Source organism: Mastomys coucha, unplaced genomic scaffold (genome assembly GCF_008632895.1).
Source record: "Mastomys coucha isolate ucsf_1 unplaced genomic scaffold, UCSF_Mcou_1 pScaffold12, whole genome shotgun sequence".
Taxonomy (NCBI): Eukaryota; Metazoa; Chordata; class Mammalia; order Rodentia; family Muridae; genus Mastomys; species Mastomys coucha.
This window is the reverse complement of record NW_022196894.1, coordinates 95,838,484-95,851,729: the sequence shown is the minus strand read 5'-3', so window position 1 is coordinate 95,851,729 and position 13,246 is coordinate 95,838,484. Positions and strand designations below refer to the sequence as shown.

The 13,246-nt window shown below is 46.3% G+C and overlaps 1 protein-coding gene across 7 annotated transcripts in view; it reads left to right on the top strand.

Annotated features, from left to right (window-relative positions):
- The window catches only part of Fam3b (FAM3 metabolism regulating signaling molecule B), a 53,376-nt gene that overhangs the window by 17,599 nt on the left and 22,531 nt on the right, over nucleotides 1–13,246 (top strand). For 4 of the 7 annotated variants that reach the window (XM_031364837.1, XM_031364832.1, XM_031364835.1 and 1 more), the window contains 2 exons: nucleotides 7,938–8,081; nucleotides 10,279–10,349. In XM_031364837.1, the coding sequence (XP_031220697.1) occupies nucleotides 10,322–10,349 (28 nt within the window). In that variant the 5' untranslated portion in view covers nucleotides 7,938–8,081; nucleotides 10,279–10,321. Of the gene's footprint in view, nucleotides 1–2,056; nucleotides 2,229–3,468; nucleotides 3,594–7,937; nucleotides 8,082–10,278; nucleotides 10,350–13,246 lie in introns of those variants that run through there. The other 3 variants (XM_031364831.1, XM_031364830.1, XM_031364833.1) reach the window with 2 other exon arrangements.

Sequence of the window (13,246 nt, the reverse complement as noted above, 5' to 3'; positions counted from 1 at the left end):
ACCTCCTAAGCTTCTTCAGACAGCACCGTCAACCAGGAACCAATTATTCAAATGCCAGAAACTAAGGGGACACATTTCTCTTAAACAACCACAAACTATGTCTCTGGGGTGGAAACGGTGTTTGGTGTTCAGAAGCATTTGACCCACAAATTAGAACTAGACAAATATTTCTGTCTCTGACTGGGATTCTCTGGGCTATGTCAGCCTCTCTGACCCCAGAAATGAATGTACCCTCCTCCAGGTTTGGAAGAGTTCCATAGAGTCAGCCCTTCCACCATGCTGCATCATTCGGGAATACAAATCCAAGGGCAAGGAGAACCTTTTGTTTTCCTTATAGCTGGTCAGCTGAGAATAATTGAAACCGCCTCCAATTCAGCCAAGTGTCTGGCTGCCTCAAAGCCTTAAAGGACAAAGGGATTGTACACAGGTATTGATAGGCCTAAGTGTTGTGCTTGTCAGCTGTTTATCACAGTGACAAAACACCTCACAGAATCACCTTAATGGAGGAAAGAGTCAACATTAGATCACATATCCCTTTGTGGTAGAATAACAAGAAAGGGAGGAGCAAGAGGAAGGCAGGGGAGGGGAAAGAGAAGAGAGAAGGAATGAAACACAAGAGTACAAGAGACAGTTTTTCTCTTTTTTTAATTAGATATTTTCTTTATTTACATGTCATATGATTTCTCCTTTCCCAGTTTCCCCTCCAAAAAGCAAACAAACAAAAAACCCCCCAAAACCAACAAGAACAAACCCCTGTTCCCTCCCCTCTCCCCCTGCTTGCCACTCCACCCTCTCCCACTTATTGGCCCTGGCATTCCCCTACACTGGGGCACAGAACCTTCACAGGGCCAAGGGCCTCTTCTCCCATTGGAGGAGCAACCAGTCCCACCATGTGTACTCCTTGGTTGGTAGTTGAGTCCCTGGGAGCTCTGAGGGTACTAGTTAGTTCATATTATTGTTCGTCCTAAGGGGCTGCAAACTCTTCAGCTCCTTTGGTCCTTCTTCTAACTTCTTCATTGAGGACCCTGTACTCAGTTCAATGGATGGCTGTGAGCCTCTACTTCTGTATTAGTTAAGTACTGTCAGAGCCTCTCAGGAGACAGCTATATCAGGCTGGATTGTCCTTCCTTCAGTCTCTGCTCCATAGTTAGTCTCTGCAACTCCTTCCGTGGGTATTTTGTTCCCCCTTTTAAGAAGGAATGAAATGTCCACATTTTGGTCTTCATTCTTCTTGAGTTTCTTGTGGTTTGTGGGTTGTTCTTCATGTATTCCGAACTTCTAGGCTAATAACCACTCATCAGAGAATGCATACCACGTGTGTTCTTTTGTGATTGGGTTACCTTACTCAGGATGATATTAAGAGAGACAGTTTTTCATAAGTATAGTTTTAACTCTGAAAGATGACAGTTTCTGGAGATCAGTAATACAGACTTGGCTGTTGTAAGGGATGGTGCTGGAGAGACAGCTCAGTGGGTAAGAACACTGGTTGCTCTCACAGACAACTTGGTTCAGTTCCTGGCACCCACATCCATCATTTCCAGAAACTACAATGCTCCTTTTTGATCTCTGAGGGCTCACACACACAATGGTGCACTTAAACTCATGTAGGCACACACATGCACATAATAAGGCTAAGCAGGTATCCAAAACCACATATACTATATATATATATATATATATATATATATATATATATATATATATATATATATATATACATATATATGAAGATTTATTTATTATTATACATAAGTACCCTGTAGCTGTCTTCAGACATGCCAGAAGAGGGCTTCATGTCTCATTACGGGTGGTTGTGAGTCACCATGTGGTTGCTGGGATTTGAACTCAGGACCTTTGGAAGAGCAGTCAGTGCTCTTACCCGCTGAGCCATCTTGACAGCCCCTACATCTTATATTTTTAAATCATAATTATAATACATGAAAACCAACCAATAGATAAAAGCTCCACCTCTGAATTCAAGTGAGAGGAGGATGAAGGTAAGACTCCTGGTGGATGAAATCGAGGTAATGATAGAGTTGTATGTTTGTCATTTCAGATCATTGCTGAGTTGAGGTGGAGGCTGGCTTTGGCGCTCCAGAGCAATGCGTGTGTGTTCTGTAGTGTACAGGTGTTATTCCCAGCATGGGGACAATACTTAAGTCCTCAGGAAGAAGCCTGACTAAATGTCTCTGTCATCTGGTCCCTCTGATTTGGGAGGACTGGAGGAGGTGAGAAGAGTCTGTTTCCTTTGTCTCCTTGGATGAAACAACACAGAAAGTCTCATAAATGCCATTGTACAAGAGCATCTTAGGGAAGGGTTTACTCTAGCTCACAGTCCACCATGGTGGGGAAATCCTGGCAGCAGGAATATGAGGTCAGTTGTGTCTGCAGTCAGGAATCTGAGAGAGATGGATGCTGTTGCTCAGCACGCTGTCTCTGTTCCATTCCGGTCAGGACCCTAGATCACGGAATGATGCCACCCATATTCAGGGTGGTCTCTCTGATTTTGACTGACTAATCCAGAAAGCCCTTCAAACACGTGCCCAGAGACTTGTCTCCTAGGTGGATCTAGATCTTGTCAAGTTGACGTTCAATACTAACTGTCATGTCATCGTCAATACTTCTCCTTCCTTTTCCAGAACATTGTAGAGGTATGTTCCCATATGCTAGAGTACCTTGTGCTGTATGACTCAACTCTCTGGGCTCCTTAGAAGAGGAGCAATAAGGATGGAATAGAATTCCTACAGAAGCTGGACTGGGGCCTCAGCTTACCTTAGTTACTTGAGACCACTGTGACTATATTGAGCTAAAAGTTCTGTGAAAACCTCAACTCTGGAGATTGAGAGGGCACTGTGCCTACTCAGGTGGATGGGTGGGGAAACCTTCTAGGAAGCCTTCATCCATCCACTTGACACCATTTCTGAGCCCCATGTCCTTGTACATACATGTCCCAACGGACCTGGAGCCCTTTCTCACCTCATTTCCCCCAAATAATCATCCCATCAGTAAAGAAGGTAAGGGGTTGGTGCCACACTGGGTCACATGTCAGTAAGTGGGCAGTGTGACTACTTTGGACACAATTTAGAGGGCCTTGACATTTGGAGCAGGGGCTCTACTCTAGGATTCTGTGTTCACAAGGCTTGAGCCAATCTATACTTTACAGCCATTTCTTGTGAAATTAAGGTCAGGAATGCTATTGTTAAGGGCACCTGTCTTCCCTTAGCGTAAACTCTGGTGGGCTCTCTCTGACTACATCAGCTCTAGCCTCTGGTCACCTGTAGCCCCAGGTGAACAGGACAAAAAGTGCCTCCTGCTTCTCAGGTGACTCTGGAGCTCCAGGGTTCTACCACCTGTGCAGCCCCACCCATACCTGTTAGCCTGCCAGTCTGCTAGCTACTCCTTGAACCTTCCTTGTTTGTATGGGTCCTCCCATTTGCTGGGAATTGGTCTGCCCTTGTCTGCCTACCTCAAAGGCGGTCACATTCTACTTGCAGTGCAGGCAGGTAGGCCAGCTTTCACAGGTCCCTGGGAATTGCAGCCAAGAGCTGGGTAGAAAGAGAGCAGTTTCTGGAAGATGCGTCCAGTTGCTACAGGTGAGTCCCAGGACAGCTAGACTTGCTTCTGCATGGGAGAGGGTAGCAGCTTCCTTTCACCTCCCTAACTGCCAAGCTGAGACAGAAGGGCGAAGGCTCTGGCCAGGGCCACCTCTTGTGACACTTAGGATCCTGGTGGGAACCAAAATCTGGTAGGTTGAGGGGTGAGAGCTGAGATTTCTGAGAGGGCTACTCCTCCCTCCATCTCTTCTTATTACTCAGTGGGGGTGGGGTTATATGTACTCTCCCACCTACACAGTAGACAGGTGAGGGTGGGCAGGGGTGACCAAGGTGGCTTAGTCCCTGGGGACCAGCCCTTCGGAGTGAGAGACCCTAGAACCAGGACAGCGGGGTTAGGGGTTAGCTGACCAGCTTAGGAATTTATGAAAAGTGGAAAAGACAGCAAGACAACCCCATTTGGGGTTTACTGGGGGAAGTGAGAAGTGGGAACCCTGGTTACTGATGGTCTTGACAGCACCCCAGCACCCTCTCTTGGGTTTTTATTTTTCTCAGGATACTTGACATTGGTAAGAGACTTGGGAAGACAGTCAAGGGGGAGAAGGCTCCCTTCTTCCCTCAGCTCTTGAGCTTCCCAGAGCCTGCCTTCTGTGGGTAGAGTTCTGTCATTTACACTGTGAAGAAGCCACCTTCTCTGAGGGCAAGCGCCATCTTAGTGGTAGCAGCCTGGCAAACATAGCAGGTGCTGTGCAAACATGGCTGGCCTAGAAAGGGGAAGTGCTCTTGGCTTGCCTCTCAGGCCTCTTCCCTGCCTCCGCATCAGTTGGTGTCTTGTATGGTAAGTGGGTGGAGATGTGTGTGCACATGTACGTCTATATGAGCAAGGTCAGCATGATGAGGTACTGCTGCGGAACGATCCTCTTTGTGTGACTGAGCTCTGTGATCTTTGCATAATGACATTTCTCAGGGAACATCCATGGCCCTGACAGATGAATGTTAAATGAAACATGTCCTTCATGTGGGGCACTGGCTTTCATTCTAGTGCTTTTGGAAGAATGCTTTCATTATTTCCATATAGTATGATTAGAATATCATTTTCCTGACTGTATACATAGAGAGAGCTGGAGTTAACTAGTTGCTTTCTCTCACTGGCAGCCATTTTCTACACAGCCCTTATGACTTACACAAGAGCTGTGTGGACCATCCATCCAAAGATTTCAGATAATTTCACAATTGTACTTCTCCAGCAGGTGTGATTGTAAGAGGAGGGGCTGTGTTACCTTGGTGAGCTAAGGGTTTGGCGGTGCTCTTGGAGTAGACCTTGTCATTGACTCAGCTGTCTAGCTTCAGATTTGTTCTCACTGGGCCTAGGAAGCTGCCACAGTGCCATCCCTGTGGGTATCTTCTTCCTCAGCTGGGGTGTTGGCAAGGTGGTTAATGGTGGCACTTCCTTCCCCAAAATCCTCAATATACAGGGCAAGGAGGCAGTGGACACCAAAGCCAGCTGAGCCCAGAGAGATGGCTCTTGAGCCTCAGCCTTCCTGGCTTTTCAGGTCTAAAAGGTCTAACTGTCACCAGTGACTTGGATGACTGTTGGCAAGCAGTGGGAGCAGCTTCCTTGTCCTCTCTCAGATTGGAAGAAACCCATTACCAAGACTAGTGGTTTTCTTCCAAGTGTGTCTGTGTCATATCACCTCTTCTTAAAAAGACACAGTCAGTTGGGTCAGGGTCCTTCTAGATTGCCTCTTTTTTAACTTATCTGTCCCTTTAAAGATTCTGCGAGCCATACGATGCTGTGTATAGCATCAGGTAGTCTTAGGGTTGCTTTCTTGTTCACTCTTCAGTTATATGGCCAGGCTTCAAAGGCCCTAGGCATCGAGGAAAAGTCTAGAACACATATGAGCATACACATATGGACATACATACAGGTGCATATACTTGCACAGAATACATACATCTAAGGACCAAGTACTTCGATATCAACTAACAGACTCCTGTGCCAAGTGCTGGCCTTTACCCTCATGCTTCCGACTATCTGAGGAAAGACTGGGCTCTGGTTACAGAACCACAGACAAGGCCCTAGACTCTGCTCTTCCTCCCTTGCCTCTGAAGCTGCTGGATCCCTTCCCACCAGGGCAGTCACCAATTCAAAGGTGCTGGGAGCCATTTTCCCAAAGTCTCCAGGCTCCCACCTTCCAGAAGCACCTTCCCTATGTTCAGTTCTGATGCCAAGTCTTTGCTGCTATTAGTGCTGGTAGGCAGTTTGGACAGACTGCCTGTGTCCTGTCTGCCCAGGGACGTAGAGAAGGCTGTGTTGTAGCCTCCTGGAGCTATGATAGGGACTGGATTGTGCCCCAAATTCCTGTGCCGAAGTTATGTCCATCAGGACCTCAGAATGGGACTGCATTTAAAGTGTTCAGATGAGTTCAAATGAGCTCATAGGTTATAGCCTAAGCTAACAGGACTTTGTCTTCTCAAGAAAAAGTGATCAAGATTCAGACACATTCAGAGAGATGACCACCAAGGACACAGGAAGAAGATACTATCTACAAGCCAATATGTGTTGGGGGACTGGCCCTGGGACACCTTGATCTTGGCCCCAGCATCTACTATCATGAAAAAAATGTTTCAATTGACGCTCTTAGTCCACAGTACTTTGTTATGGCAGCCCAAGATATGAGTACAAGCCACCAATGGGGGATTTTGCATCTGTCCCCATCCTTACTCCTTTGGTGGTAGACTGGTCCCTGGATGCTCCTGGCTCTGCCTACACTACAAATGCTCCTGGTGTTAATTCTGCCCTCTTCTAGCCTCATGTCACTGCAAAAAGCCAGACTGCCTCATGCTGGAGGCCAGAGGCTGTACCCACCCAAGAACAGAGTCCCAATGCGAGTCCAAGCAGGAACTCATTGCTTGCCCACAGGCAGTCCTGTCAGAGGGTGTCTGGCTTTTTGTACACTCTCTGTTTTCTTCCTAGTCAGATCCCCACACTGGCTCTGATAATCTGTTCTTCAGCCATTCCAAAAGTAGCACAACTGCTCCTGCTCAGGGCCTCTCCTGTGTGGGAGTCTGGGTGACCCTTTGAGTTTCATTTCATCTGCCAATTTCCTTTTTTTATACAAGCACTAGGATGAAATTGTCCAGGCTAGCATGCAAAGGTCTGTTCCTGGCTTTGTTCATATTCTGCAGTTGTCCTAGCCTAAAATCCACCCCCAAAGAATTTTCTAGAACGTGCTGTTCCAGACAGAATCTACCATGTGGAAAGGCTTGGTAGCAGGGACATCTTGACTCTGGTAGTCAGGAAGCAGAGGTGGGGCGGGGGCAGAAAGTAGGGTAGGCTATAACATTTCAAAGCCCACCCGCAGTGACATGCTTCCTCCAGAAAAACTCTACTCCAAAATTTGCAAAACTCCCCAAACAGCTGCACCATCTGGGGATCCAGTGTTAATAACACACATGAGACATTTTCTCACTCACATCACCTGTCTCATCTTCATGGGCCTCAGAGTTGTCCTGACCACTGTCCTGACTGGTAGAGCACATAGTGAGAAACCTTCTCTTTGGTCCTTTGGGCAAGGAGATAACCCCCTGACAAGGCTGAGGTCCTGTGGTTGTGACTGACGAGCAGTAGCCTGTGTTCTCCTGTGACTCCTCCAGCTTCCACAGCCCCTTCCCTGCCTAGCTCTATCTTCCCTCACTGTTCCTGCTTCCATCTTCCCGGTTTCTGTTCATCTCTTATGGCTGATGCAGGCTTGTGGCAACGAGGAGGAGGGAAGTGTCTTCCTAAGGAATTACAAGCACTTATCTGTGGCTCTTTGTGGCTAGGTGACTTTTGATAGCAAGCTACCATGCAAAGGTCTAAGGGGACCACATACCATCAGGATCTGTGGGTGTCCCCCCACTTAGGGGACTTCCAGCACGAGGCTCAGCTGCCATCCATTGTACACGCTCAGGGTCCCTTGATGGCATTTTTAACAGGGAAATGCCATGACTGAAAACAAGCAAACAACAGAGCAGGCTAAGATTACCCTCTGGAGATTCTGTTCCACCCCAGGAGCAAGCTCAAGGCTGAGCTTGTCTTGCAAAAGCTCTGTTCTCAGTGGTGGCAGCTCCTCAGACCCACACTCTGAATCTGTGAGGAAGCTCTGAGATACAGGGCAACATCAGTATAGCTGCCTGCTCTAGCAAACGCTCCTGTTTTCTGTTTGCGCTGTCTGCCTTCCACTGCAGTACCCATGGAGGACCTCAGGTGCCTACTCCTCCCCCCCAAACCTTTACCAAGAGTCTCGGCCCCAGAAATGGCTAGGGTAATAGGCTGTAGAGAGGAACTCCGAGTGTCCATAGTGAAGTTTGTCATCTCCAGGAACTCCTGTTATCTTTCTCCAGGCATCTTCAAGGCACTACTGTTTATTTTCTCCTCCCTGTGCGCCTGGTATTCTGGGTACCTGCTCTCAGAGCTCATTCCTGACGTGCCTCTGTCCAATACTCTCTACAACATCCGAAGCATCGGAGAGAGACCTGTTCTCAAAGGTGAGTACTGCAGCTAGGCTCCAGGAGCTAGACCAAGATGGATGCAGAGGGGAAGGGGAGAGGAAGAGGGACTCTGCAGATGTCCACTTATGTACTCCACAGCATGGTGAGGCACATGCTACTGGTCACTATGACCAGTCTGGATTCAGGCTGCACATCCATGACCACCTACTACCTCACGGAACTGTCCTTTTCAGACATGTCTCAGCTTTCTTCCGTTGGGTCCTGATTATGGAGTTTATCTTATTTTATTTTACTTTGCCCTGGGAGGCAGAAGTGACCAAACACGTATTAAAGAAGTCGGAGTAGGGCAGGAGGTGTAGAGAGATGGCTCATTTAGATCCAAAGTAATGAAGTAAATGCTGGTTGGCTATGGCACGTGTCTGTAGTTCAGGCTTTGGGAGGCAGTCAGGGGATCTCAAGAGTAAACTGCCTGTGGAAATGAGTCACATTTCTTGCTTCAGAGTTTGAGTGTGTCTACCACAACAAATAAACCAGAAGAGTTGTCATGGCAGATGATCCCAGGCATTAGCCTCAGCTTTCTGTACCACATGTGCATATGTACCTGCTTTCTATTGGAAGTGAGGGCTGTGCATGGACACAGCTTTAGAGTGGAGGGGCTGGAAGAAGGTCATCCAGGGAGAGCCCAAGAGCAAATTACAGTTGGGAAAAATGGTCAGAGGACAGTAGAGTAGCATCTGAGCCTAAGGGCAGATGTGCAAGGCCCACCTGTGGAGGCAAGGCAGGTAGACGCAGATATGGCACCTGCTGGAAGCTTGCTTCCTAGTTTCCTTATGATATTTCGCTGAGTCATGGAACTATCTATTTCTCAATATCTGTTTTATTTCATAATGATCATGCCAGGAGGGTGTGTTATTTTGGAAGAAAATGGGTGTTGTCAAAATCTATTCATGAATTCAGTAGGTGTTTATTGAAGCTGTCCCCACTGAGCACGTGAAGGTTCTGCCTTCACTTCTGACCGTGAGTCAGCTGGGGAAGAAAGCAGGCATAAACCACAGCATTCAGGGACAAAGCAGCTTTAAGTGGCATGAATTCCATCCAAATGGTACTGAATACCCAGTGGGACAGAGCGCAGTAAAGTGTTCCCCTTGAAATTTTTCGCTGGACATAGATGCTGTTTGGTTTTTGTTTTGAGATAGGCCCTTTCTAAGGTGCCCTAGCTTGAGAAGATCTTGAATTGGAGATCTTCCCGCCACTGTCTAGAGGGATAGAATGACAGGCAGGTGCTGATACATCCAATATATATATTGTAGCTGTCTTCAGACACACACCAGAAGAGGGCATCGGATCTGATGGTTGTGAGCCACCATGTTGTTGCTGAGAATTGAACTCAGGACCTCTGGAAGAGCAGCCAGTGCTCTTAACCACTGAGCCATCTCTCCAACCCAAGCCAATGTATTTTTAACATAGAAAAACTCTAAAGGTTAATTTGCACAAAGTTAAGTAATGATTAAAAATAATTGCAGGTACCTTTTCTTTTTGATTAATTAATTTTTATCTAGGGCTGTACTGCTCTGAATAAACCTGGTCTGGTCTGATCACAGAAGCTAAGCAAGTCAGGCCTTGGTTAGCACTTGGAGGGAAGATTAATTACATTTTTTTAAATCATAAAAAAGTGAAAGGATCATCATTGGACTTGACTCTGATGGGGTTTTCAGTATAATTTTTGTATAGCCTTTGCCTGTGTCTCGCCTACTTACCATGTATATGGTATGGAGAAGACTGGTGCTGCCTGTCAGCAGAGGGCATGGAGGGGCATCAGAAGCTTGTCACCTCCTTTATTTCCTTCTGCTTTTGCATGTGCTTTCAAGCCCATCCTGCAGACGTGACCTGTCAAGCCAGCTTTGAGCAGAGTGGTTTCAGCTTCCCCCACCCTGTTAGGTGTACTAGAAACACTAGAAACTCAAATGGTATGGCTGCAGTCAAGATGGCTGTGTGTTGGCTTGTTCCTAGTGTGGAGCTTCCCCTAGGAAGAGAGAACTGACTACATGGGAGATAAATCATTCTGGTGTTAGCATAGACAAAGCTGGGTGCTAGGCCTCGCAGCGAGGTGTTCAGTGCCAGTGTTGCCAACATGCCTGGTGGGGCAGATTTCACAGAATGGCCTCACCCTACATGCAGGCACTGAAGCATCTTGGAGCCCCTCCTCAGGCCCCTTTATCTTCCTCTTGTCCAGGAAGGAGAGACTCCCTGATGTTGCCAGAGGATCAAGGATAGAGATGAGGCCCTGGAACATACATGCATTCTGTAAGTTCTTACCCATCACTCAGACAGGTGACTTAGAAGTGACTCAGAAGGTCCATCTACAGAAGTGGCCAACAGCAATGACCTCACCTAGTAGGACCAGTACTGAATACTATAGAAACAAACCACTGAAGAGAAGGCTGTAGAACCATGAGTTCTGTACTCCGCTGCAAATAAACACCATCTCTGAAAGGCCTCTTGTTCTTGACAGGAGGTAAACTTACTGTTTATTGACCAGTATCTACTTAAGCCCAGTTTGAGAGTATATGACCATGTGCTAAATAGTCAAGAGAGCTGAGAGGTGCTTCAGGCCAGAACTGGATGGATGAATGTTTCAGGGACCCATAGGAAGGCAGAGCAGCCATGCAAAACAGAGGCTGGAGAAGCCTGCTGATATCTGCAGACACAGAGAGTAAATATCCATTACAAGGGCACCAGGGCTATCCTTAAATGTTGGCTCCTCCAGTTTCTGATGGCCTTTCAGATAGATTGGAACCAACTTGCTTTACAAACCTGACCAGGGGCCTGCCTTGCTGAGATTTCTTTGAGCCTCACCCAGCCTTAGCTTGGGAAGTTACCCTCAGGAAGTAGTCTGAAAACTGGGGACAGAGTGGGGCTCCTGCTCAGTCCAGGGGCTCTGCCTGTAGTCATTAGTTGTGTTTTTCAAAATTTAAAAATATTTATTCCCTACAATTTGTTTTGCATTTGAAAGAATTGTTTTAAATGGTTACTAATGCCATTACTGAGCTTTTGAGTTACCTTTTAAACTTTTGCACTTGAGGCCAACATCCCACTGTCTGTAGGATATCTCACCTGACCTCTGTGAGATACCATGTGAGTACTTGTAGCGTAAAAGGTCGACCAGGAGCATTTCTCCACCCACCTACCTTAGATACAGAGGGTGCTCAAAGTTGATAATTTGGCACTAAGAAGCAGTAAGCAACCTTCAGTTTGCACCTGGGGCTAGTTACAATGCAAAGGTCACCTTGTGGGAGGATGAGATTGCTGCAGGGCAGAGGCGGGAAGCAAATGGACATCGCCTTGATGATGACAGACAGATGGCTGCAGGGCTCTGGAGGGTAAATTGGGTAGGATGTTCTTCAGACTGGAGGCTATTATAACTAGAAGCCAAGCCTAGCTCTTGCACACCCCAGGAGACAATACGAGACACAAGATGGTTTATTCAGCATGACAGTTTCATAACATCAGGTCTTATGTTGAGTTCCTTGATTATTTGGAGTTGAGTTTTGTGCAGGGTGAAAGGTAAAGGTCCAGTTTCAGTTTTCTTCATGTTAAATACAAGTTTCTCAGAACCCCATTTGTTGAAGATGCTGTCTTTTCTCTAATGTGCATGTTTTTGGCATTTTTGTAAAAAATCAGGTGGTTGTATAAGTGTGGACTACTACCTGGGTCTTCAGTTCTGTTTTGTTGACCTGTGCTGGTACCATGCTGTTTTAAGTCCATGTTTCTGTGGTATAACTTGAAATCAGGTATGGTGATACCTCCTGGCATATTCTTTTTGTTTGCATTGCTTTTGCTCTCCTATTTTATGTGCATATATGATATATATATGTATATATATGTATATATATATTATGAGCAATATATATCTATCTTTATGAGTGGTGTATAAATGTGGTATGTATAGTGTGTGGTGTGTGTGTATGTGTTTATATGCGTGTGGTATGTAAGAGTGTTATCTGAGTGAGTATGTGTGGTGAGTAGTGTGTGAGTGTGTGTGGTATGTGAATATGTATGTGGTATATGTGTGTGGTATGAGTATGTGATGTATGAGTCTGTTTGTTGTATGTGTGTGTGTGATATATGAGTGTATATAGTGTGGGGCATGCATGTGAGTGTGGATGATATGTATGTGTATGTATATGTGTGTGGTATATAAATGTGTGTAGTGTATATGAGTATGTAGTATATGTGTGTGGTGTGTGAGTGTGTATGGTGTGTGTAGTGTGTGTATGAGTGTGTGGTGTGTATGTGTGTACATGTGGTATGTATGTGCATTGTGTATGTTACCATTTAAACTTTCATTTTTTTTCTATTTCAATGAAGAAGCAGAATAGCTATGGAGTTTTGAGTGAGAGTATCCTGAATCTCTAGATTGCTCTTGGCAAAATGGCCATTGCCACCCAATCAATTATTCTAGCCCAGGAGCATGGGAAGTTTTTCAGTCTTTTAATTTTTTCTTCAGTTTCTCTCTTTAGTGGCAGTGGCTACTCTCTGTGCCTTTAGCCTGGGCTGGGGAAGGCTTCTTAAGGGATTAATGTAAAGGTTAAGCACTCCTTGAGGGACCATATGCAGAAGTGAACAGGTGGCATAAAGTGAAGGAGTTTGACAAATACTGAAGGCAGAGATGCTAAGCTCTTATTCTTCTGGGAGGGGAGGGGAGGAGATGGTCTTATGGATGGTTTGTTTCTATATCTTATGAGCTCAAGGACGTCCTAATTCCATTCTTTTTTCTCCTAAAATGGATTGTCATTTTTGTGAGAGTTGCCATGTGATAGTAGGGCAGCAGGTGTCTGCCTACACGGAGGCAGCTACACTGCTTCACAGGAGCCCCTAACCATGCAGGTTGAGCAGCCATCAAAACTGTAACAAGTCAAACCTGTGACAAACCAAACCTGTAAACTTTGAGCCCTTTGAGGTGTGGTGGTTTGAATAAGAATGGCCCGATAGACTCATATATTTGAACGCTTACTCATCAGGGAGTGGAATTGTTCTGAACCAGAAGGATTAGAAGGCAGTCTGCTACTAGGGGTGGGTGGGCTTTGAGGTTTCAAAAGCCCATGCCAGGTCCAGTCTCTCCTCTCTTCTCCTCCCCTCTCCTCCCCTCCACTCCCCTCCACTCCCCTCTGCTCCCCTCCACTCCCCTCTGCTCCCCTCTG